The sequence below is a fragment of the Sus scrofa genome, chromosome 1 (genome assembly GCF_000003025.6).
Source record: "Sus scrofa isolate TJ Tabasco breed Duroc chromosome 1, Sscrofa11.1, whole genome shotgun sequence".
Taxonomy (NCBI): domain Eukaryota; kingdom Metazoa; phylum Chordata; class Mammalia; order Artiodactyla; family Suidae; genus Sus; species Sus scrofa.
The window spans coordinates 126,737,784-126,765,517 of NC_010443.5; the positions used below are offsets into that span (position 1 = coordinate 126,737,784).

The 27,734-nt window shown below is 38.1% G+C and overlaps 1 protein-coding gene across 1 annotated transcript in view; it reads right to left on the reverse strand.

Moving 5' to 3' along the window:
* TERB2 (telomere repeat binding bouquet formation protein 2) overlaps window positions 737-27,734 on the reverse strand; it is a 29,429-nt gene continuing 2,431 nt past the window's right edge. The window contains exons 4-7 of the mRNA XM_003121531.6: window positions 26,691-26,752; window positions 20,375-20,460; window positions 10,476-10,564; window positions 737-1,965 (exon numbers count right to left, since the gene is read on the reverse strand). Coding sequence (XP_003121579.3) covers window positions 1,823-1,965; window positions 10,476-10,564; window positions 20,375-20,460; window positions 26,691-26,752 — 380 coding nt within the window. The 3' untranslated portion in view covers window positions 737-1,822. The remainder of the gene's footprint in view (window positions 1,966-10,475; window positions 10,565-20,374; window positions 20,461-26,690; window positions 26,753-27,734) is intronic.

Genomic DNA, 27,734 nt, shown 5'->3' on the forward strand with positions numbered 1-27,734 from the left:
GTACATAACTTGGTGTAAATTTACTTACTACATTATGTCAAAAAAATACTTGAACACGCCTAAGAAATCCCAATGTACATAACTTGGTGTAAATTTACTTAATCCTTCTAATAATCAATTCGAGACTCACAGGGCTTGGTTTTTATTTAAGAAACATAATCAACTCTATGTGACTAAGATAAAGTATTCAGGAGAGTTATTTAATACGTTTCAAGAAAAGAAAAATATTTGTTTTTGATTTTCAAGTTCAGAAGAATTTAACCACAAATATGAAGATATATAAGGAAAAGTTACCATATGGGAAAAACAGGACTTGCTCAACTGATGCTGAGATTAGTGTTAAAGTTTTGTATTATGATATTTGAGTCATGAGAGAAAGGCCAGGGCCCAAATACCTAAATGATCCTAACACTAAAAAAAGTTCATTTTCGTTAGATAATTCTATACTTCCCAAGAGAAAGTACAGTTTTATTTATTTATTTATTTATTTATTTTTGTCTTTTTGCCTTTTCTGAGGCCGCTCCTGCGGTATATGGAGATTCCCAGGCTAGGGGTCTAATCGGAGCCGTAGCCACCTGCCTACGCCAGAGCCACAGCAATGTGGGATCCGAACTGCGTCTGCAACCTACACCACAGCTAATGGCAACGCCAGATCCTTAACCCACTGAGCAAGGGCAGGGATCGAACCCGCAACCTCGTGGATCCTAGTCGGATTCATTAACCACTGTGCCACGATGGGAACTCCGAGAAAGTACAGTTTTAATCAGATGATGGCTTCACAGATAGTATGTCATTTATTAATCTCCAAAATGTAATAAATCTATATTATATTTATAAATATTCTATATAGCATAAGTATATGAATAAATATAAGAAGTTGCCTTTTTGATACCCTAAATCTCCATATTATTTCAACTTATTTAAAAGACAAACCAAGCCTGCTGGCTTGTTTCTGGGTCCCTTTTGCAGATCTGCTATTATATCTGACACAAGTTATAGCATATAACAAGTGGAACAGTGGGGAAGCACTAACCTGGAGAATCAAGAGGGTTGTGTTCCAGTCCCAGTTTAGCCCCCCAATTAATCACTCTAAGCAAGCCACCTTCTTAAGGCCTTCATTTCCTCATTAAAAACAAACAGGTTGGTTAAAAAAACAAACAAACTGAAAAACAACAAAAAAACCAGGTTGGACTCATTATTCTCTAAGGTCCCTCCTTTCCAGCAATGTGATTCCAAGGAGCTTTGTGGGTTCATTTCAGATGACCTAATACTTGTTTACATTAACTCTCTTCTGATATATTTATTATAAGAAACTTCACGTATTATTTAAATGTTTTATTTTTACTTTTTTACATATTTTGCAGTCAGAAACAGTTATTCAAAACTTAACTATTGCATTCTAATTTTTAAAATCACAATAAGATGGCCAGAACCATAAAACTTAGCATTCACAGCATTAAACCTAGGAAAAATATATATGCAATTAATAGAATATTTAGGCCAAAAGAACATCTGACACACAGAGAGAAATTGAGACTTCTTATTAAGAATGTTTCAGTGACAATTATTCCATAACAATGTGCATAATTCACTATGCACAGAATTTGTGCACACAATGTTACAAGCTGGGGAAAAGTCCAGCCCAAATGTCAAAACACAGAGCCAAAATGATTCTGAATTTCCTGAAGATATATTTTGAGGAAGAAAGAGAAGAATTCTCCCCCATTTCCCATCTCTCTGTCCCAAAGGATAGAATTTAAAACTATGCACATCTTTGGTAATATTTTATAGAAAACAAATGCCCAGATAGGACAATATTAACTTAATATTTTCTCTTCAATTTGTTCTTTATAGCAGACATGTTAATTTCATTTTGAACATGGTATGCCAAATAACCTGAACTTCCAGGAATGAAGTCATGTAATTCCCCAAGAAATTTCTTCATGGCATCAATTGATATATAACCTAAAGAATAAAAAATATATATATTTGAAATTCTAGCATATGATCTGCTTTTCAATGTCTTTGATTTATTATAGCTAAGATATCCAAAGAATGTGTTTAGGAAATGAAGTAAAAAGAAGAAACACCAGTGAGAAGATTCTCCACGAAACTTGATAATTATTAGGAAATACCCTCATCCCCCTTTTCCCACTTCCCCTAGCCTTCTACCTCCTTTCAAAACACAGATATTTGATTAGTCAGTTTAACTATAAAGACTGTGATGTATAGGTTGGGGATGGAACATAAAAGCACCTACACTGAAATAACTAGGAAGTATATCTGGCTTTGAATATAATCATTTAGAACTATCCAACTAGCTCCTAACAGCACAGCTAGCTCCCTTTCCCTGGTAGAGCTGGCAACACTTTCCTGCCCTGTTAACACTGAGATAATAGTCTTTAATAAAAAAATTAATGGAATTGACAGAATATTGTAAATCAACTAGAATAGAAAAAATAAAAAATTAAAAAAAATTTAAAAACCATAAAAACAAGTTTATTCGAAAAAAAATAATAGGAAAATCTATATCATTGTTTGGGTGTGAGAATGGCAATGGGTGCGAGAAATTCTGAAGTCATTAATAATCTTAAATAAACATGAGTATCAAAAAGAAAACCTAGAATGAGGAGAGATTAAGGACTCAATAACTTTAAGCAGTATTACCTTGATAGCAGTTGCTTATCTGAGTGATAATGTTTTATGTGTAATATTAGCATTTGCAATTTATACTATTTGAATTGAAACCTAATTTAAAAATAAATACTGAGCATTCTTGTCATGGTGCAGGGGAAACAAATCCAATTAGTAACCATGAGGATGTGGGTTCAATAGCTGGCCTCATTCATTGGGTCAGGGATCCAGCACTGCTGTGAGCTGTGGTATAGGTCATAAACGTGGTTTGGATCCCACACTGCTGTGGCTGTGGTCTGGGAATTTTAATGTGCGTGGGTGTGGCCCTGAAAAGCAAAAAATAAAGTAAAATAAAAATAAATACCGTATGAAAAAAATTCTCATAGAGCTCAGGAATGAATGAATTTAGAACACCATCATCATCAAATGCAATTATTAGAGAAATGCAAATCAAAACGATAATGAGGTCACACTGGTCAGAATAGCCATCATTAAAAAGTCTACAAATAGAAGTTCCCGTTGTGGTGCAGCAGAAATGAATTTGACTAGGAACCATGAGGTTGTGGGTTTGATCCCTGGCCTTACTCAGTGGGTTAAGGATCTGGTGTTGTCATGAGTTGTGGTGTAGGTTGCAGATGAGGCTCGGATCCTGTGTTGCTGTGGCTGTGGTATAAGCTGGAAGCTCTAGTTCCAATTAGACCCCTAGCCTGGGAACCTCCATATGCCATGGGTGTGGCCCTAAAAAACAAACAAAAAAAGTCTACAAAAAACAATAGAGAACCCAGAAATACACCAGACACCTACAGTCAATTAATCTTCAACAAAGGAAGCAAGAATATAAATGGTGCTAGGGAGTTCCCGTCGTGGCGCAGTGGTTAACGAATCCGACTAGGAACCATGAGGTTGCGGGTTCGGTCCCTGCCCTTGCTCAGTGGGTTAACGATCCGGCGTTGCCGTGAGCTGTGGTGTAGGTTGCAGACGCGGCTCGGATCCCGCGTTGCTGTGGCTCTGGCATAGGCCGGTGGCTACAGCTCCGATTCAACCCCTAGCCTGGGAACCTCCATATGCCGCGGGAGCGGCCCAAGAAATAGCAACAACAACAACAACAACAGACAAAAAGACAAAAGACAAAAAAAAAAAAAAAAAAAAAAAAAATGGTGCTAGGAAAACTGGACAGCTGCATGTAAATCAATGAAACTGGAATGCACCCTCACACCATGCACAAAAATAAACTCAAAATGGCTTAAAGACTTAAACGTAAGATAAGACACCATTAAACTCCTAGCAGAGAACATAGGCAAAACATTCTCTGCTATCGACCTTACAAATGTTTTCTTTCTTTTTTTTTTTTTTTTTTTTTTTTGTCTTTTTAGCTATTTCTTGGGCCGCTCCTGCAGCATATGGAGGTTCCCAGGCTGTAGCCACTGGCCTACGCCAGAGCCACAGCAACGCGGGATCCGAGCCGCTTCTGCAACCTACACCACAGCTCACGGCAACACCGGATCGTTAACCCACCGAGCAAGGGCAGGGATCGAACCCCCAACCTCATGGTTCCTAGTCGGATTCGTTAACCACTGAGCCACGATGGGAACTCCACAAATGTTTTCTTAGGTCAGTCTCCCAAAGTTACAGAAATAAAAGAAAAAAATAAACCAATGGACCTAATCAAACTTAAAAGCTTTTGCACAGCAAAGGAAACCATAAACAAAAACAAAAAGACAATCTACAGAATGGGAGAAAATAGTTTCAAACAATGCAACTGACAAAGGCCTAATCTCTAAAATATACAAACAACTTACATAACTCAACAGCAAAAAAGCCAACAACCCAATGGAAAAATGGGCAAAAGATCTGAATAAACATTTCTCCAAAGAAGATATACAAATGGCCAACAAGCACATGCAAAAATGCTCAACATCACTGATTAGAGAAATGCAAATCAAAACTGTTAGGAGGTAACACCTCACACCAGTCAGAATGACCACTATTAATAAATCCACAAATAACAAATTCTGGAGAGGGTGTGGAGAAAAGGGAACCCTCCTACACTGCTGGTAGGAATATAAATTGGTGCAACCATCATGGAAAATAGTATTGAGGTACCTCAGAAAACGAAATATAGAACCACTCTATGACCCAGCAATCCCACTTTTGGGTATATATCCAGACAAAACGTTCCTTGAAAAAGACACATGCACCCACACGTTCACTGCAGCACTATTCACAATAGCCAAGACATGGAAACAACCTCAACGTCCATTGAGAGATGAATGGATTAAGAATATGTGGTATATATACACAATGGAATACTTCTCAGCCATAAAAAAGAACAAAATAGAAGAACAGAGATAGGAATAAGATGGCAGAATAGAAGGACTGGAGCTAAACTTCTCTCCTAAAAGCAACAAAATTCACAACTAAAGACTGAGCACTCTTCACCCAAATGGACTGGAGACCTTAAAAAAGATATCCTACTCCAGAAGAAAAAGAGGAGGACACATCAAGAGGTAGGAGGGGCAATTTCGTGATAAAAACAACCCCATACCTCCTGGGTGGGAAGCTCCACAGACTGGAAACTAACTGGTTCACAGAGACTCACCTACAGGAGTGAGAGTTCTGAGCCACACATCAAACTCTCACGTGTGGGGATCTGGCACTGGGAGAAAGAGCCCCTGGAGCATCTGGCATTGAAGGCCAGTGGGGCTTGTGCACAGGAGCTCCAAAGGACTGGGGGAAACAGAGACCCCATTCTTAAAAGGCGCACACAGACTTTCATGTGCACTGAGTCCAAGGGCAAAGCAAAGTCTCCAAGGGAATCTGGGTCAAACCTGACTGCAGTTCTTGGAGGACATTCGGGGAAAACAGGGGTGAATGTGGCTTGTTGTGAGGGAAGGACATTGAAGGCAAAGCTCTCGGGAATATTCAGCAACAGTGCCTTTCTCTGGAGGTGGCCATTTTGGGAAAATCTGGTCCCACCCGTCAGTCTCAGTCAGCCTGAGAAGCCCCAGGGCAAACAACAACCCAGGTGGGATCACAGCCCCGCCCCTCAGTAAACAGGCTACCTAAAGACCCCTCAGGCACAGAGCTGCCTCTAATCCCATCCAGAGACTAAGCCCCACCCACCAGAGGGATTAGAATCAGCTCCACCTACCAGTGGGCAGGCATCAGCCCCTCCCATCAGGAAGCCTACAGCAAGCCCCCATACTGACATCAGCCACAAGGGGGGCAGACACCAGGAGTAAGAGAGGCTACAACTCTATTATCTATAAAAAGGTCACCACACCAAAAAGCTATAAAAATTAAAAGACAGAGAACTATAACTCAGATGAGGGAGGAAGGAAAAACCCCAGAAAATCAGCTAAGCGATGAGGAGATTCTTAGCCTCCAGGAAAAAAACTTTAGATTGTTGATGCTGAAGATGATGCAAGACATTGGAAATAAACTGGAGGCAAAGATGGATAACTTATAGGAAACACTGAGCAAAGAGATACAAGATACAAAACTTCAACAAGAAGAGATGCAAAATACAGTACTGAAATAAAAAATTCACTAGAAGCAGCTAACAGCAGAATACAGGAGGCAGAAGAACGAATAAGGGAGGTGGAGGACAGATTAGTGGAAAAGAACAGAAAAGAGAAAAAAGACTGAAAACAAACGAAGAGAGTCTCAGAGAACTCTGGGACAACATTAAATGCACCAACATCCGTATTATGGGGTACCAGAAGGAGAAGAGAGAGAGAAGGGGACAGAAAAAATATTCCAAGAGATAATATTCCAAAAACTTCCCTAACATGGGAAAGGAACCACTCACTCGGATCCAGGAAGCACAGTGAGTACCATATAAAATAAACCCAAGGGAGAATACACCGTGACACATATTAATCAAACTAACCAAAATTAAAGACAGAGAAAATCTTGAAAGCAGCTAGGGAAAAAAACAAATAACATACAAGGGAACCCCAATAAGATTATCAACAGATTTTTCAACAGAAACTCTGCAGGCCAGAAGGGAGTGGCATGATATACTTAACTGATGAAAGGAAAAAACCTCCAACCAAGATTACTTTACCCAGCAAGGCTCTCATTCAGATTTGAAGGAAAAAGTAAAACCTTCACAGATAAGCAAAAGTTGAGAGAATTCAGCAACACTAAACCAGCCTTACAACAAATACTAAAGGATCTTCTCTAGGCAGAAAAGAAAAGACAGCAACAGGAAACAAAAATGCCACAAAAGACAAGGCTCACCAGTAAAGGTATATATACAGTAAAGATCCGAAATCATCCATGCACAATTATACCACCAAAGTCAGAAATCATGAGACCTGATCACAACCACATACATGAGCTTTAAAACAGATTTTCCAGTCCCAGCTGTCCCTTGAAATAATTGAAGCCTGGCAGAAAAATTGACTGCAGCCTTATTAGAGATTTTGAGGCAGAAGTATCCAACTAAGATGCTCCTGGACTCCTGGCCCTCAGAAACTGAAATAACAAGTACCCATTGTTTTAAGCTGCTAAGTTTTGGAGCAATGTGTTACACAGCAATAGATAACTAATACAGTATCTAAGTTCCCAAACTTTTAATTATCAGAACTTTTCCGTTTGAAAATTTTTGTCTGTCAAGATATTTATAAATTATTAATAATTTTTTCCTTTTATTAATCACAAATGTAGCTATTAATCAGAACTTTTTATCATGGGTGATATCCAGTGACCAAGGGGATTTAATTCCAGTCAAAAGCAAAAACAAAAAAATAAAGAGCAGAAAATAAAAAGCAAAAATAAAATCCCTTGATATTCTATGAGACAGTCAACAATGTTTGGAGGTATTTTTGACTGTCACAACTTGGGGGTTGAGGCGGGGGAGGGGGAAGGACAGAGAGTTCTGGATGGTATGCTACTGGCATCTAGTGGGCACCGGCCAGAGCTGCCCTCTCCAACAAAGAATTAATCTGACCTAAAATGGCTATAGTTCTAGGACTGAGAAACTCTGTTCTAGGGTATAGCTCCAACTTGCATTTTCTAAAACCAAACATATAATGAGTTCTATTTTAAGAGATTTAACATTCATTGAGTTGACCTCAATGCATTTTGAGAAAGAGACAGTCAAGTTACAAAATTGATACTATTGCCTAAATTAGAACTCTCACTAACTATATTGTCAGTAGCATAAGCTTATTTTTTCCCAACAAGAAGTTATTTCTTCCAGTACAAGCAGATGGGCATGATAAAAAAGGAAGGACTTTCAATTCACATTAAAATTAAAGGCAGGAGTTCCCGTCGTGGCGCAGTGGTTAACGAATCCGACTAGAACCATGAGGTTGTGGGTTCGATCCCTGCCCTTGCTCAGTGGGTTAATGATCTGGTGTTGCGGTGAGCTGTGGTGTAGGTTGCAGACGCGGCTCGGATCCCCCGTTGCTGTGGCTCTGGCGTAGGCCGGTGGCTACAGCTCCGATTCGACCCCTAGCCTGGGAACCTCCATATGCTGCAGGAGCGGCCCAAGAAATAGCAACAACAACAACAAAGAGACAAAAAAGACCAAAAAAAAAAAAAAAAAAAATTAAAGGCAAATTAATTAACCTTTTTAAAAATGAAGTTTTCGGAGTTTCCATTGTGGCTCAGCAGGTTAAAAACCTCGAATGGTATCCATGAGGATGTGGGTTTGATCCCTAGCCTCACTCAGTGGGTTAAGGATCCTGTGTTGTCACAAACTGTGCAGATGCATCTTGGATCTGTCTGTTGCTGTGGTGTATCCGGCAGCTGCAGTTCCAATTTGACCCCTAGCCTGGGAACTTCCACATGCCATGGGCGTGGCCCTAAAAAGACAAATAAAAAGTGCTGTTATAAAACCTATTTTATATTACTCAAATGAACAGAAGGAAAAAAGTAATAAAACAAGTGGTTAGACAAATTGGTTAGAAAGAATAGCAGAAGACATTTAGGAATTTATGAACTTGTTATAAGAGGTAATTTTGACACTGCTAAATAGAGAAAATAATAAATATTCAAATGATTTTTATTTATTTATTTATTTATTTATTTATTTTTTGGTATTTTTTTGTCTTTGTTGTTGTTGTTGTTGTTGCTATTTCTTGTGCCGCTCCCGCGGCATATGGAGGTTCCCAGGCTAGGGGTCGAATCGGAGCTGTAGCCACCGGCCTATGCCAGAGCCACAGCAACGTGGGATCCGAGCCGCGTCTGCAGCCTACACCACAGCTCACGGCAACGCCGGATCGTTTACCCACTGAGCAAGGGCAGGGACCGAACCCGCAACCTCATGGTTCCTAGTCGGATTCGTTAACCACTGCGCCACAACAGGAACTCCTCAAATGATTTTTAAATGAAATGTTAAAAAAAAAACCCTATTCTTTTTAAATTGCAGGGGTTTGGGGTTTTTGTTTGTTTGTTTGTTTTTGGCCACACCCCTGGCATCTGGAAGTTCCTGGGCCAGGGATCAAATCCATGCCACAGCAGTGAACCCAGCCCAAGCTATTACAGTGACAACACTGGATCCTTAACCCACTGTGCCCCAAGAGAACTCTAAAATTGCAGTGTTTTATTTATTTATTTATTCATGTATTTATTTATTTTTAGAGCTGCACTTGTAGCATATAGTTTCTGGGCTAGGGGTCAAATTGGGCCTATGCCACAACCACAGCAACTCGGGATCCCAGCCACATCTGTAACATACACTGCAGCTCTTGGCAGTGCAGATCCTCCACCCACTAAGTGAAAACAGGGATCAAACCTACATCTTCATGGATAGTAGTCGGACTTTTTTTCCATTTAGGGCTGCACCTGTGGCATACGGAGGTTCCCTGGCTAGGGGTCAAATCGAAGCTACAACTGCCACTACACTACACCTCACAGCAACACCAGATCCTTAACCCACTGAGGAAGGCCAGGGATTGAACCTGCAGCCTCATGGTTGCTCGTCAGATTTGTTTCTACTGCGCCACAATGGGAACTCCTAGTTGACTTCTTAATCTGCTGAGCCACAATGGGAACTCCAAAATTGCAGTGTTTAAATTTTTTTTAAATTATCAATCACCTTAATGAATACTACCCAGATCAAATTATCCAAATATAATTTATTCACCTCACCTCAGCCCTATCCAAATCCCAACGTCCACTTTTCAACTAGTTCCCATGTTTGCACCCTCTCAATGCCAACCTCAGTTAGCTGTCTTCTCTTTATGTTGGGCACTAGGAAACCCAAATGTGGAGTCTATCAACACTTGGGTGATCCACGAATGGGCTTCTGGTCATATGGGAAACTCTTTAATTATATGTAAAGTTTGTTTGTTATGTTTGTGTATGTATGCTTAGGGAAAGAGGACGATGTTTCATCAGATTCTCAAAGAAAACCATAATTAAAGTTGTCCATACAATTCATCTTCCAAACTGGGACACTAAGAGTAAAAACTAATGCCAGAAAACAGGCATAAATGGACTTAGGCAAACAGGTATTCACCCTACCTATAGACTAACATTTTAACACAGAAAAAACATGGCCTATCTTAGGTTACTTCTGTAGATTAATTTATTTAATGTGTGAATGGTGTCTTCTATTAGCATATATAATAGAGAGGGCTCTACTTGCTAGGTTAGTACACAATAGCTTTTTTTTTCTTTAAGGGTTGCACCCATGGCATATGTAATTTCCCAGGCTAGGAGTCGAACCAAAACTGCAGCTGCCACCTACATCATGGCTCACAGCAGTGCTGGATCCTTAATCCATGAGTGAGGCCAGGGATCAAACCCGTATCCTCATAGGTACTAGTTGGGTTCATTACTGTCAAACCACAGTGGGAACTCTTCTAAATTTTATTTTAAATTACCTGTTACCATGTTGTTCACTGGATAATTCTGAAGAGGGAAGTACATCTGCTTTTCTACAACTGGAGTCCTTATAAAATGCTTCTCAGTACTATAAGATGAAACATATAGAAAGTCATATTTAAATTTGTTTTTCTGGACCTGTTTTACAAATGAGAAATTGTCTAGGCAATATATATAGTAATCTAATCATTCTCTAATCAGACTTCAGTCTTACTGGATGAAAATGTTCTTTTGAAAGAAAATGAACTTTTGTGTTTCTAAGTAATACAAGGGCCCATACAGATATTTTTGGTTTTCTTGGGTGCTTCACAAAACATATTTATTGAGTAAATAAAGACTTGGGTCTTTTTCTCAATATGCTTGAAAGCATAATAACTCAAAATACTTTATAATTAGATAAAATATATATATACTTATAAAATCTTAAATATACTAAAAAGAAAAGCAAGAAGAAAAAGCTCTATTTTTTTTTTTTTTTTTTTTTTATCATGCCTGAGGCCTACAGAAGTTTCCAGGCCAGTGGTTGAACCCATGTCACAGCAGCTACCTGGGCCACAGCAGTGACACCTGATTCTTAACCCACTGCACCACCAAGGAACTCTGAAAAAGCTCTATTTTAAATAAGCACAGCATTTATTGTTATTCAGTAGTGGTCAAGTAACTGGAATTCTATTATTTTGTCCTTTCATATTTTAAAATAAATTAAAAGTTACGTCTGTGGGAGTTCCCGTCGTGGTGCAGTGGTTAACGAATCCGACTAGGAACCATGAGGTTGCGGGTTCAATCCCTGCCCTTGCTCAGTGGGTTAAGGATCCGGCGTTGCAGTGAGCTGTGGTGTAGGTCGCAGACATGGCTCGGATCCCTCGTTGCTGTGGCTCTGGTGTGGGCTGGCAGCTACAGCTCCGATTAGACCCCTAGCCTGGGAACCTCCATATGCCGTGGGAGTGGCCCAAGAAATGGCAAAAAGACAGAAAAAAAAAATATTATGTCTGTTAAAGTTATGAGAAATGCTAAATGACTTCATAGTTAAAAAAAAAAAGCTATAAATTATTTTGAGTGTGGCTCTATAGTATAATTAACTATATTCTAATTTTTAAAGAGCAAAACATTTTTCAACTAAAATATCTTATCAACTAATTGTGCCAAACAGCAATATTTACTATATTTAGACTACATAATAACCAATAGGTAATTGTATGAAAATTAAAACTTCAATAATAAAGAACTGGAGTCATCCTTAAATTTATTATTTTCATAAAAATCTAAAATTACACTAAGAGATAACAAATGCTTTATTTTCAATTTGTTTAGAAGTTAGATTTCACCTAAACTCTTCTAAAAGAAACTATAGCTTAATTAGGATAAGAACCTACAAATAAAGCAAAACAATGTTCCCAGAAAAGTCAGGGACTAAACAAAGATACACATTATCATTGTTATTGTTTATCATGAGTTTAAAACTTCTTTCTTTTCTTTTTTTTTTCTTTTTTGTCTTTTTCCAGGGCCACACCCGTGGCATATGGAGGTCCCCAGGCTAGGGGTCTAATCAGAGCTACAGCTGCCAGCCTATGTCAGAGTCACAGAAACACGTGATCCGAGCTGCGTCTGTGGCCTACACCACAGCTCACGGCAATGCCAGATCCTTAACCCACTGAGTGAGGCCCAGGATCGAACCCGCAACCACATGGTTCCTAGTCGGATTCGTTAACCACTGAGCCACGATGGGAACTCCATGACTTTAAAATTTCTGGCCAAGCAAAAAGAGACAGGGAAGGGGAGAGAAAGAAATTGGAAGGGATATCTAGGGAAATGGAACAGTTATCTAGTGAGAAGAAAGAAGCAATACATTCATTATTAACAAATGACTTGAATGTGTACTCTGAAAGGCCAAGAGAATCAATTGAAATAGTTTTAGAATCTTAAAGATTCTAAGTGGGTAAATATAAGATAAATATCCCCAAATAAATAACTTTCCTATATATCAGCAATAACTAATGAAAATAAAATGGAAAAAAATGATCCAATCCACAATGGCAACAAAATTTATAAAAATCTAGGAATAGCCATAACAAGCAGTTTCTGATTCTATCTGTAGAAAAATTAGGAAACTTTACTCAGATATAGAAAAGAAAAACAAAGAAAAACAAAACAGCATTGTCCTGGGTAGGAATACTGAAAATTATAAAGATATTAATTCTTCTCAAATAACACAATTCTCAATAAAATTCCAGAGGGAGTTTGTTATTTAAGGAAAAAAAATTCTAAAATTCACTTAAATAACCACATGCTAGAAGATATAATAGGAAGCAAGACCAAATTTATAATTTATTTTTATTTTTGTCTTTTTAGGGCCTCACCCACAGCATATGGAAGTTCTTAGGCTAGGGGTCGAATTGGAGCTGCAGCTGCCAGTCTACATCACAGCCATGCTTCACTAGCTCTGATCCACATCTGCAACCTACATGGCAGCTCACAGCAGCACCAGATCCTTAAGTCACTGAGCAAGGCCACAGACAGAACCCACATCCTCATAGATACTAGTCAGGTTTTTTTGTTTTGTTTTGTTTTGTTTGTCTTTTTGCCATTTCTTGGGCCGCTCCCTCGGCATATGGAGGTTCCCAGGCTAGGGGTCCAATCGGAGCTGTAGCCACCAGCCTACGCCACAGCCACAGCAACATGGGATCCAAGCTGCGTCTGCAACCTACACCACAGCTCATGGCAACATCAGATCCTGAACCCCACTAAGCAAGGCCAGGGACAGAACCCACATCCTCATAGATACTAGTCGGGTTCTTAACCCACTGAGCCATAACGGGAATGCCCATGGACCAAATTTATAATAGAATGAAAAAAAAATAGGAATAATTAAAAGAAGTATAAGATTTATATGAGGAAAATGCAAAAATGTTTTTTAAGGGCCACAAAAGAAAACTTGAACAAATGAGGAAAAAAACATCATTTTCTCAGATAGGAAGATTTGGCATCATAGATAGTCTCCCTAAATTAACCTATAAATAACACTAAAAATAACAACAGGAATTTTTGTTTTAATATGAACAAGCTGGTCCTAAAATTCAGACAGCAAAATAAACCAGGAAGAATAGCTAAGAAAATTTAGAAAAGAGTAAGGAAGAGGAACTAGCTCTACATATTAAATCATATTATAAATAATTAAAATAGAGTGGTACCATTGCATGACAGATGAGTGGAATAGAATATAAAGCCAGAAATAGACCCAAATACTTATAAGGATTTAATTTGGAATAAAGGTGGCATTTCAATACAGTGGAGGGAAAGATGAAGTACTCATATCAATAGCCATAAATAAGGATCGATCTGGGGGGAAAAAGGTGGATCCCCAAATGTATCAAAGATTTATATGTAAAAATATAGAAATTATTGGAGTTCCCTGGTACTGCAGCAGGTTAAGGATCTTGTGTTGTCATTGTGTGCCTTGGGGCATTGCTGTGGAATGGGTTCAATCCCTGACCTGGGAACTTCCACATGTCACAGGCACAGCCAAAAAATAATAATAATAATAAAGAAGATCAAGATATCATTAAGAAGAAACCATAGCAAAATTATAATAGCAATAATCTTAGAGAAGATGTTCTTAAGTATGACACAAAACTCAAAAAGCCACTAAAGATAATATTAATAAAAATGAATACATACAGTGAAAAAAAAGTCTGCATGCAAAACCCAACATTTTTAAAGTCAAAAGACAACAGGCTAACAATTGTAATTTATTCACAAAGAATTCTTTCTCCTCAAAGAGTTCTTGCAAAAAAATAAAAAACTCAAGTCAATAGAAAAACATGCAAAGGATATGAGTAAATAGTTGACGGAAGAGGAAATACAAGTGGTTCTTAAACATATGAAAAGACACTCAACTTCACTCATAATAATAGCAATTCAGACAAAAAACTAGAGTCACCACTTTATCAGATTAGTAAGGACCAAAACATATGATAGCACACTGTGTTGGAGAAGGTACAGAAGAAACAAGGGTGACTAAGTTTACCCTAAGTTGAGGGGTTTCTCAGGACATGGGGCTTTTCAGTGCTAAAACCAGGTCAATCCCAAGCAAACCTTGATGGCTGGTTACTCTGGCCCAGAAAACACACTTAAATATACACCCAGTAGGAATGTAAACTGGTTTAACCTCTACAGAGGGCAATTTGACAAGACCTATTAAAGATGCAAAATGTATGTGCCTTTTGACCTAGCAATTCCCCTTCTAAAAATTACCCTACAGATACTTGTACACACAAAAAATGGTATTACATGTCCAATCACTGAAGAACTGTTTTAACAGCAAATTAGAAATTACCTAAAACTCCAGTAAAATAGGAGAGTAGTTAAATAAATTAAGGTAAATCCACACAATAATACTACATAGCACAAAAATGAAAAATCTCTTTATGTAGTAATATGGTATGAACTCCAAGGTAAATTATTAAGAAAAAGAAGGAAGGGTGCTGAATAATGTTTACAGAATATTACTATTTGTGAAGAATAGGAGAACTGAAAGAATATTTATTTGTATACTAGTATATGTATATTAAGAAAGTGATAATATTGGTTGCCTCTGGAAGAGAAACTGGCTAGCAAAGAGCCAGTATAGTCCATAATTTCCCCATTTGTATATCTTGGATTTTGAACCATATGAATATATTATCTATTAAAAATAATTAAAACTTGAAAGTAGGAGAATAATAAGTAGGCAGGAAAAGTTAAGGAAAAGATTTTTAAAAAGAAAGTAATGAGTTTGGGACTTGCCTTGTTAAGTATTAAAATATATAATTTAAAAGGATATTATGTCAAAATAGATCCATAGATTAATGGAATAAAACAGTTTAAAAACAGATCTCCGGAGTTCCCGTCATGGCGCAGTGGTTAACAAATCCGACTAGGAACCATGAGGTTGCGGGTTCGGTCCCTGCCCTTGCTCAGTGGATTAAGGATCCGGCGTTGCTGTGAGCTGTGGTGTAGGTTGCAGACGCGGCTCGGACCCCACGTTGCTGTGGCTCTGGCGTAGGCCGGTGGCTACACCTCCGATTGGACCCCTAGCCTGGGAATCTCCACATGTTGCGGGAGTGGCCCAAGAAATAGCAAAAAAAAAAAAAAAAGACAAAAAAAAATCAAAAACAAAAACAGATCTCCAGATACATTAAAACATATGACAGGAGTTCCCACGGTGTTGTAGCGGAAACGAATCCGACTAGGAACCACGAGGTTGTGGGTTTGATCCCTGGCCTTGCTCAGTGGGTTAAGGATCTGGCATTGTTGTAAGCTGTGGTGTAGGTTGCAAAAGCAGCTCGGATCTGGTGTTGCTGTGGCTGTGGCTTAGGCCAGCAGCTATGGCTTGATTAGACCCCTAGCCTGGGAATCTCCTAGCAGGTGGGGTCCTAAAAGGAAAAAAATATGACAAAGGGAAACCACTCATCAGTTGGAGATAGATTCATTATTTTAAAAAACTGGTGGAAATTTCTCATTTGTTACACAAAAATAAATTTCAATCTTCACCTATATACCAAAACAAACATCTGCGGAATCAGAAACCTATTTGATCTCTGAATGGGAAAGGACTTTTCTGAACATAAAAGCAATAGAAAAAATAATAAAGGAAAAGTGATTTAACAATATAAAAATTCAAAATTTGTATCTATAAAAAATATAAGCCAGACAACAAACTGAGGAAACAATGTGACAGACTGGCAATAAGACTCCCAATAGAAAATGACAAAAGGGTAAAAACAAGCCACAGAAAAGGAAATGCAAAATGCTAATAAGCAAATACAAAAAGATTTGAACCTATTAGTAATCAAAGAAAAATGCAAATTAAAACAAGATGCCCCTTTTTATCTATTAAACTGGCATAAGACTTCTTCTTACTAATAATATACTGATGATGATGTGGTGAGACCAACAGTGGTGGCAGCTTTATTTATTTTTTTATTTTATTTTTAAAATTTTAGGGCCACACACAAGGCATATGGAGGTTCCTAGGCTAGGGGTCAAATTGGAGCTCTAGCTGCTGGCCTACGCCACAGCCACAACAACATAGGATCTGAGCCATGTCTGTGACCTACACCACAGCTCATGGCAACCCATTGAGTGAGGCCAGGGATCAAACCTGTGTCCTTATGGATGCTGGTCAGATTCGTTTCCCCTGAGCCACATCAGGAATTCCAGTGGTAGTAGTTTTAAATTTGCGCTTTTGTGGGAAGCAACTAACAGGCACTATGGGTTTCAAAAACACTCATAGCTCACCAGAGAATATAAGGAATGAAGGAGAAACCCAAAGGAATGTAAAATTACAATTTGTGATAAATCATACAAAGGACAATTTCAAGATGACCTTGGACTTGTCCTTGTCTAGGAAATAGTGCTATATGATTTAGCATTTTATGATGTTTTATTGTCTGGGTAATTCCCATTAGTATTTTTTGCTTTCCAAGTTGTCTGCTACCTCAAGTTGGGAAGGAACAATGTAATCATGTGCTGTATCTTTTTTACTCATCACTTTGAATCTAGGTGAATGGACTATATGACAGTTTATTAACATGAATCAGACTGTATCATTATTATGATAGAAATTTTATAATATCCACTGAACCAAGTTTCTAAAATTGTATTTTTAAAAAATGTCATAAAATAAAACACTTTTCTTTACCAAAATTACCTAAAAACAAAGAAGAAAAACCACTCATAGGTCATTAATACTGTAAATTCCACATCTGAGAATTTATATTAAGAAAATTTTCTAAAAACTAGAGAAAGTTTTATTTTTAAAAAAAGATGTTCATGAAGCTGCCACGAGAGTAACAAATTGTAAAAATTTTTTAAAAACTGGGGGAGGGAGTTCCCATTGTGGCTCAGCAGGTTAAGAACTTGACATAGTATCCATGAAGATGCAGGTTCAAATACTGGCCTCACTTAGTGAGTTAAGGATCCAGCACTGCTGCAAACTATTGCACAGGTTGCAGATGCAGTTCAGAGCCCATGTTGCTGTGGCTGTGATGAAGCCCAGCACCTACAGCTCTGATTCTACTCCTAGCCTGGGAACTTCCATATGATGCAGGTGCTGTCATAAAAAGAAAAAAAAAAAAAATTGGGAGTTCCCTGATGGCTCAGCAGGTCAAGGATCCAGCACTGCTATTGCTTTGGCTCTGGTTACTGATGTGGTGTGGGTCTGATCCCTGGCCTAGAAACTTCTGCAGGCCTCAGGCATGACCAAGAAAACAAAACAAAACCCCCAAACAGACAATAAGATTAAATACCATATATAGCCATTACAAATAATAATATTGAATAAGATTTTTCAAAATGGAGACCTGCCCATAGAATACTAAACAGAAAATCAAGGGACAGACTAATATATGCAGTCCAACTTCGACTCTAGTTAATGCGCATATCTGTATAAAACTGGCAAGAAATGTACTAATGTTGATGGTGGTTATCTGAGTGGTAGGTTTGCTTAAAATTTAAAGCTTTTTTATTTTTTCTGTAGTTTCCATTTTGACAAATTACATGCATTATATTTATAATAAAATAACTAAGCACAAGAGAAAAAAATAGAAATTCATGCTCTTTTCAGAAGATTTGAGAAAATTTGGGGAAAGGAAAATAGCATAGTGATTTAGAGTACGGACTCTGGATCAGCTAGAATTGGTTTAAAACTAGCTTTACTACCGAATATTGGGTAAATTAGCTCTATGAACCTGTTTCCTCAATTGTAAAATGAGGCTTATAGTATTGATCTATCTTATAAGATTGGGAGAAATGAAATACTGTGAACTGCTTAGCTCACAAGGGTCTTGTATTGGGCAAGTGTTCACTAACTAGTTCACCACTTAGTCTTCAATATCAGCAGTAGCATGCCAACGAAATAAACTTTAATAAGTAGGTTCAAAGTGTATTTAATTTACGTTCACACTGCACCCTCTTGTGGTAACACAAAGACAAAGGCTCTAGGTAGACATCTACCCTTCCCTATTTTTGAAGTTGTTACTGTCTATTTTGCTGTTATTGGAAAATACTGGACATATTTGCCCCAGATTTGTAAGCTTTCTTTGTATATTAAAGGAACTAACCCTTGATCAAATGTTCTTAAAGGTGTATATTTTCTTTTGACTTTGGTTTATGGTATTTTCATTGCACGTACAAGTTTAAAATATTTTTTGTCATATTATCAATCTCTTCCTTCTGGCTTCTCTGTTTTTCAGGACAACCATTTCTCAAAAACAAAACAAAACAAAACAAAACAACAACTTATGACGTTTTTCCTAGTCAAGTGAATCACTGGGAGTTACTTTTTTTTCTTTTTTCTTTTGGCTTTTTAGGGCCACACCCATGGCACATGGAGGTTGCCAGGCTAGGGGTCTAATCAGAGCTACAGCTGCCAGTCTAGGCCACAGCCAGAGCAATGCCAGATCCAAGCCTCGTCTGTGACCTACATCACAGCTTACAGCAACACCAGATCCTTAACCCACTGAGCAAGGCCAGGGATCAAACCCACAACCTCATGGTTCCTAGTTGGATTCATTTCTGCTGCGCCACGAGAGGAACTCCTGGGAGTTACTTTTTAACTTGTATTTCCCATTCTTCTCTTATACAGTCACCTGGAATAACCATTCTCTCCTCTACTAATTCCTTAGGAATATATTCATGGTCTCACCTCTTCTATTTTCATTTTGCTTCCTTTCTTTACCAGGTTCTTATCTCAAAAAGCATAAAAGCTTCAAAGGAGTGCTAGACATAGAAATCTCAAAGACCTAGAATATGGATACTCAGACTTAAGTGGTGGAATATCTAGAAGCCATAGGATCATAAAACAATAGTTTATAAACTTAAAACATTAAATCCACAACTTGGTACATATGTCAAATCATAACAAACCAGATAGGTATGAAAGTACAGAAGAAAAAATATGGGAGAAAAATGTTAAATGGAAAGGACTACATAAATTGTAGTTTTTATATTGAAGGAATATCATTTTTATTTCAGCACTAAACACCGGACTTGAATATCTAATGCTTTCTATGAACATTCAAAAACCACTGAATTGGAAAGTATGAAATTAGGACTAGATAAGGGGGCCTGTAATAGACTCGCCCTAACACAATGCTTGTTTTTCTTTTTCCTTTATCTAGCTAGCTAGCTAGCTAGAACAGCACCTGCAACATATGGAAGTTCCCAGGCTAGGGTCGAATCAGAGCTGTAGCTGCCAGCCTACACCACAGACACAGCAACATCAGATCCAAGCCATGTCTGCGACCTACACCATAGCTTGTGGCAACTTTTGATCCTTAACCCACTGAATTGACGCCAGGAATCAAACCCATGTCCTCATGGATACTCGTCAGGTTCATTATAACTGAGCCATGAGGGGAACTCCTTGTTTTTCTTTTTTTTAATTTTTATTTTTTGTCTCTTTATTTTCTAATTTAATTTCTTAAAGTAGCCATGTTAAAAATTTGGTAATGGAGAAATCACCTAGAACTTCCAACCCTAAGAAAATTACTGTTAATATTTAGTTTATTTCCTATTATTATAATACATATTTTAAAAATAATATAACAGTGATCACAATACACATAAAATTCTTGTCTCTTCTGCAAAGATAGTCTTAGCATAATCGACTAAATTAAATGCATGGGCTCTGGTATTGGACTGACCCAGTTCAAATCCTGCTTCTCTCCACTTAGTGGAAGTTTGTATGACTTTGGGCAAATTAATTTATCTAATCTTAGATCTCTTTTTCTATAAAATGGCAATGGTGATAATGATATCAATCTCACAAGAAGACTGTGAAAATTAAATGAGTTAAATATACAATATTCAAAGATGTCTACATTGAGTTGAATGTCAATAAAGTATATGAATTCAATACCTTGTGGATAATTCTTTTTTGTGATCTGTTGCTAATTCACTGCTTTCCCTAAAGGCCTTTATTTCATTTGGTGTTACTTCATCATGCTGTGGATAGCAAAAGAAAGCACATTTTAAAAACTCAGAACACCAATGATCCAATCAATGATTTTATTTTTAAAGCAAAAAAATAAATTGGTAATATGTCAAGAGTCATGTGGAATTGTCTTGTGGCATAGGCAGCAGGTTAAAGATCAGGCATTGTCACTGCAGTGACTTGGGTCGCTTCTGTGGCTTGGGTTCAATCCCTGGCCTTGGAAATTTCACATGCCATGGGTATGGACAAAAAAAAAAAAGAGAAAGTCACAAAAATATCTATTCAGTTAGGTTCACTTCCATCTAGTTTGGGGGGGAAAGCTTAGAAAATTTTGTACACACACATACAGAATTATATAGATTTAGAGAGTCATAAAGAAAGAAGACTAGGATTTCTTATTTTAACTATTTATTTAGTTATTTTTGGCCAGGCCCATGGCAAATAGAAGTTCCCAGGCCAGGGATCAAATCCATGTCACAGCAGTGATTCCAGCCACAGCAGTAACAATGATAGATCCTCGATCTGCTGTGCCAAAAGGGAACTCCAAACTAGGATTTTTAAAATATCAGCTGTGGTTATATGGAACCCAAGGCATGGAGAAGCTCCTGGCCAGGAGTCAAATTGGACTTGCAGCTGTGGTCTACACCACAGCCACAGCAACACTGGATCTGAGTCACATCTACAAGCTAGGCTGCAGCTTGTGGCTATGCCAGATCCTTAACCCACTGAGTGAGGCCAGGGATGGAACCCTCATTCTTACAGAGACAATGTCAGGTCCTTAACCCACTGAGCTACAACGGGAACTCCCATATTACTTTCCAGTTTTTTAAAAAGGAGGAAACCAAGAAAATGTTATTAATTTAAATTTTCTTAAAATTCTTGACTTGAAAATTCCTAGGCTTGCTTTGAGCTACAAATCAAAAATATGAAGCAAGCTGAACAAATTATGTTTCCCTTCAAAATTAAAGCAGAGTATTTAGTTATGAAGTTACAAAAGAACTAAATGTATATTAAGCTTTTCCAAAAGATTATGTGAAAATGACTCGGATACTGGTGCCTATTTCATAATATATTTACTTAATATACCATGAGGAAATTTCTAAATTTAGGTCACAAATCCACTCCAAACAATAATAATGTTCCTCAAATTACTTTCCAGATTTACCCTTGTTACTGCTACTCAATGAAGTACCTTCTACTTATATACTCCATGGTTATATTATTATAATTGTATAATATGCAAAACCAATCAATATTTGTTTTTTTGAGGGTTTTTTGGGTGATTTTTAAAAAATTGAAGTATAGTTTGCCTTACAATGTTTCAGGTGTACAGTAAAGTGATTCAGTTATATATATATATATATATACAAATACTCTTTTCCAGGTTCTTTTCTTTTCTTTTTTGATTTTTAGGGCTGCACCCACGGCATATGGAAGTTCCCAGGCTAGGAGTTGAATCAGAGCTATGGCTACCAGCCTATGCCACAGCCATAGCAAGGCCAGATCCAGAGCTGAGCTGTGTCTGCGACCTACACCACAGCTCATGGTTAACACTGGATCCTTGACCTACTGAGCGAGGCCAGGGATTGAACCTGTGTATTCCTGGATACCAGTCGGGTTCGTTTCTGCTGAGCCATAAGAGGAACTCCTCGGATTCTTTTCCATTATAGATTATTACAAGATATCGAATATAGTTTTCTGTGCTATGCAATATGTCCTTGTTGTTTACCAATCAATATGTGAAAGAACAAAATCCTTTATCATGTTTTAATCATAAAATTTCTAAAGTCAGTAGTCAATACAGTAGTCAATGTTCTACTAATTTTTTAGTAGGAAAAGCATTGGATTGGTTGGAGCTGAGAAAATTTGGTTCCTCTTTGCTCAAATCAGGCTATGTGATCTAAGTCTTTAATATCTCACCTCACTTTTCTCATTTCTAAAGAGGAATGATTAAATTAATGATTTTTTAAATTGGTACAACCACTATGGAAAACAGTATGGAGGTACCTCAGAAAACTAAATATAGGACTACCATATGACCCAGCAATCCCACGCTTGGGCATATATCCAGACAAAACTTGCATTGAAAAAGACACATGCGGAGTTCCCGTTGTGGCACAGCGGTTAATGAATCCAACTAGGAACCATGAGGTTGCGGGTTCGATCCCTGCCCTTGCTCAGTGGGTTAACAATCTGGCATTGCCGTGAGCTGTGGTGTAGGTTTCAGACTCGGCTCGGATCTGGCGTTGCTGTGGCTCTGGTGTAGGCCGGCAGCTACAGCTCTGATTAGACCCCTAGCCTGGAACCTCCATATGCTGCGGGAGCGGCCCAAGAAATTGCAAAAAGACAAAAAAAAAAAAAAAAAAAAAAAGACACATGCACCCGTATATTCACTGCAGCACTATTCACAATAGCCAAGACATGAAAGCAACCTAAATGTCCACTGACATTTGAATGGATTAAGATGTGGTATATATACACAATGGAATACTATGGCCATAAAAAGAACAAAAAATGCCATTTGCAGCCACATGAATGGAATTAGAGACTCTCATGCTAAGTGAAGTAAGTCAGAAAGAGAAAGACAAATATCATATGATATCATTTATATCTGGAATCCAATATATGGCACAAATGAACCTTTCCACAGAAAAGAAACTCATGGACATGGAGAACACACTTGTGGTTGCCAAGGGGAGGGGAAGGGAGGGGGGATGGACTTAATCTGGGGTAATAGAAGCAAATTATTGCATTTGGAATGGATAAGCAATAAGATCCTGCTGTATAGCACTGGGAACTGTATCTAGTCACTTGTGATGGAGCATGGTGGAGAATAATGTGAGAAAAAGAATGTATATATGTGTACGTGTATGTGTGTGTGTGTATGTGTGTGTGTGTGAGACTGGGTCACTTTGCTTGCTGTATACTAGAAAATTGACAGAACACTGTAAACCAACTGTAATAGAAAAAATAAAAATCATTAAAAATAAATGAATGATTTTAAGGAATTTTTGGTATATTCAATAATTATTGACAAATAATAACCATTCTACCATCACTCATGTCTCTGGAAATACTGTGACAAGTTAAGGATTAGATATCTGATCCTTAGTACAACACAGCCAAAGGTACTAAAAGACCTAATATTTTCAGATGATGACACTTTGGGAAGAAAAAAACAAGTTAATGAAAGGAATACAACATGTATAAATTAATTGGCTTTAAATATATTATAAAGATTTTCTAACTTTTTATTTTGAAAAATGTCAAGTTTACCAAAAAAAGTTAAAAAGTAATACAATTAGGACTATATACCTTTTGCCCAGATTCACAGTGTTAACATTTTTGTCACCCTGCATGCCCTTGCTCTCTCATTTTATTTATTTATTGTCTTTTTGCCTTTTCTAGGGCCACTCCCGTGGCACATGGAGGTTTCCCAGGCTAGGGGTCTAATCGGAGCTGTAGCCGCCGGCCTACGCCAGAGCCACAGCAACATGGGATTCGAGCAGCGTCTGCCACCTGCACCACAGCTCACGGCAATGCTGGATCCTCAACCCACTGAGCAAGGCCAGGGATCAAACCCGCAACATCATGATTCCTAGTCGAATTCGCCAACCGCTGAGCCACGACAGGAACTCCGCTCTCTCATTTTTTATTTTTACTGGACCATTTGAAAATATTTGCAGGTATTATGAAATTTCATTCCTTAATCTTTAGTATGAAGTCTCTTCAAAAATCCATTCTTCTATTTTTATAATACCACCATAACGATTAAGAAAATTAACATTAATTCAGTATCACCTAATATACTGTCCATATTAAAAAATTTCTCCAAGTTTCATTTTCACTTTTTAAAAATTCAAAAACCCAGAAGTCAAAGTTCATATATCATATTGACTGTTATGTATAGATCTAGAACAGTTTTCCTACCTTTTTAAAAATGTTTTGTCTTTTTAGGGCCGTACCCACGGCATGTGGAAGCTCCTAGGTCTGGGGTTGAATCAGAGCTCTAGCTGCTGGCCTATACCACAGCCATAGCAATGCCAGATCTGAGCCACATCTGCGAACTACACCACAACTCAAGGCAACGCTGGATCCTTAACCCATGGAGCAAGGCCAGGAATTGAACCTGCATCCTCATGGATGCCAATCAGATTTGTTTCTGCTGAGCCATGATGGGAACTCCCTGCCCTTTGTTTTTTATGACATTGTTTTAAAAAGTCTAAGCCAGTTATTTGTTTTGTGACATGTTCCATAGTCTGGAATCATCTGAGTACTTACTCATAATTAGATTCAGCATTTTGAACAAGAACAATACAAGATAATATTGCCTACTTTTGCTCAGATCTGATCTCTGGCCCAGGAAATCCATATGGTGCGGGGCACCAAAAAAAGAAAAAAAAAAAAAGCAGTATTGCCTACTTTTCATTATATCACACCAAGCTGAACATAACAAGAGGTTATTCCAATACTGGTGATGCTACATTTGATCAATTGGTTAAGGTGGCTTCTGCCAGATTCCTCCATTGTAAAGGCATGTTGCTCGCTTGTGTGGGTTTATTTTATTTTACACTTTATTTTTTATTTTGCTTTTTTAGGGCTGTACCTGAGGCATGTGGAAGTCCCTAGGCTAGGGGTCAAATCGGAGCTGCGGGTGCCTGTCTACACCACTGCCATAGCAACTAGGGATCCGAGCTGCGTCTGTGACCTATACCACAACTGATAGCAACCCCACATCCTTAACCCACTGAGCGAGGCCAGAGATCAAACCCATGCCCTCATGGATACTGGTTGGGTTCGTTTCTGCTGCACCACAATGGGAACTGCTGGGCTGATAATTTTAGATCATGGTTTTAAAATCTATTAATGACCCTCACCTAAATCAATTTTTTTTTATTAGGAGGGTGGTAAAATGAGGATTTTCTACTCTATCATCCTTTCTACATTTGTTTGCTTTTATTTTGAAACAAAATTTTCCCTTATCCCACCTTTTCCTTCCTGTCTTCCCTCTTTCCTTCCTTCTTCCCTTTTGCATGTTTCTTCCTTCTTTCCTCTGTTCTTCCTTTTTCCCTCTTTCTTTACGCTTTTGGAGTATCGCTATGGAATCATGGTTTTTTAAATTAATTCATTATAATCCACTACTGTTATTATTCTTTTTGATGCTCAGATTACCCCAAATTTGGCTTTGCATGAAGATTTTTTTTTTTTTTTGTCTTTTTGCCATTTCTTGGGCCACTCCTGTGGCATATGGAGGTTCCCAGGCTAGGGGTCGGATAGGAGCTATAGCCACCAGCCTACACCAGAGCCACAGCAACGTGGGATCCGAGCTGTGTCTGCAACCTACACCACAGCTCACGGCAACGCTGGATCGTTAACCCACTGAGCAAGGCCAGGGATGGAACCCGCAACCTCATGGTTCTTAGTCAGATCCATTAACCACTGAGCCATGACGGGAACTCCTGCATGAAGATTTTGAAGAAAGTCAAAAACAAAGGCAAATTTGAGGCAGGATGGCAAAAGCTAAAAAAATTTCAATATTTCACACATGTATAAAGGGCTATTATTTATAACATTTAACAAATGGCATAACAGAAATTAATCAGAATCTACACTGGCAGTAAAGAGCTGGTAAATACTGTTTGGTTTGTATTTTTTTTTTAGGGCCAGATATTTAACACACTATGGCCGCAGAGTGGAACTTCCAAGAATTGGTAAATACTGTGTACCTATTACTTCCTAACATATTACCGACAGAAGCAGATTTTCAAGTTTCTCATGTGAATAATTTTTTTTTTTTTTTTTGTCTTTTTAGGGCCATACCTGAGGCATATGGAGGTTCCCAGGCAGGAGTCAAATTGAAGCTGTAGCTGCTGGCCTACATCACAGCCATAGCAATGCCAGATCCGAGACACGTTTGCAACCTACACCACAGCTCACAGCAACACTGGATCCTTAACCTACTGAGCAAGGCCCAGAGATTGAACCTATGTCCACATGGATACTAGTCAGGTTCATTTCCACTGAGCCACAATGGGAACTCCAATGTGAGTTCCCAATTTTACTAATGTACCAGTGCAAAGATAATGTCAAACTAGATAATGTTCAATAAAAGCATGTCCTTCAAATATCATACTTTGGATCACTGGTGCTAACATGTCAGAAGCACATATTTTTAAGATTATACTGATTTCAAAATTTTTGAAACAGTAAATTCTAACCAAGTACCTTAATTTACTCTTACCTTTTCTAATAGAAAACGTTGGTCTTGTTCCCAAATAAAATTACCAATTTTTCTTCTTATTTCTGTGGTAAGAAAAACAAATTCAGTACCATTCCTTTTAAAAAGTTAACTGTAGAATTTTCTTTTCTTTCTTTCTTTCTTTTTTTTTTGTCTTTTTGCTATTTCTTGGGCCACTCCCGAGGCATATGGAGGTTCCCAGGCTAGGGGTCGAATCGGAGCTGTAGCCACTGGCCTACTGGCCTACGCCAGAGATTGAACAACACGGGAGTCCAAGCTGTGTCTGCAACCTACACCACAGCTCAGGGCAACGCCGCATCGTTAACCCACTGAGCAAGGCCAGGGATCGAACCCGAACCCTCATGGTTCCTAGTCGGATTCGTTAACCACTGAGCCACGACAGGAACTCCAGTAACTGTAGAATTTTCTGAATTTTGCTTGAGGTTTGACATTTTTGTCAGCATTATTCCACTGGCACCAAAATTATTTAAGATGCTTATTTAAAATGCAGATTCCTATTGATCCAGATTATTAAGGAGAAGCTTAGGAATTTGCATGTCTAATAAACTCTCCAGATGATTCCAATGCATTGAGAATCATTGTTGTAAACTTTTTTGCTGTAATATATATCTTCATCAGATGTCAGCATCTTTAGGCCAAGCATTATTAAAAAAGGCAATTGTTGAGTCAAAATAAAAGGCATAAAATTCCTCAATTTGTAAAGAAGAGATCCTCAAGAATTCAATAATTTATTTTGCTAAAAGAAGGCTGGATGAGCAACATGTCTAGTGGGCATGGTAGTGCAGGAATTCTGCAATGCTGAGCTTGTCAAAGGACTACACTGTCATCGTAAATCAACTATCTCAAAAGTTTCCACAGTAGCCCACTCAAGGACAAGAAGTTAACATTCCTCTAAACTTAAGCTGTCCAAAATAGCCACTAGACTACGTGGGTACCATATTGGAAGATGTGGCTAGTCCAACTGAAATGTGCTGTAAATTTAAAATTAACAAAGGATTTCAAATCCAGTATCAAAAAAAGATGGAG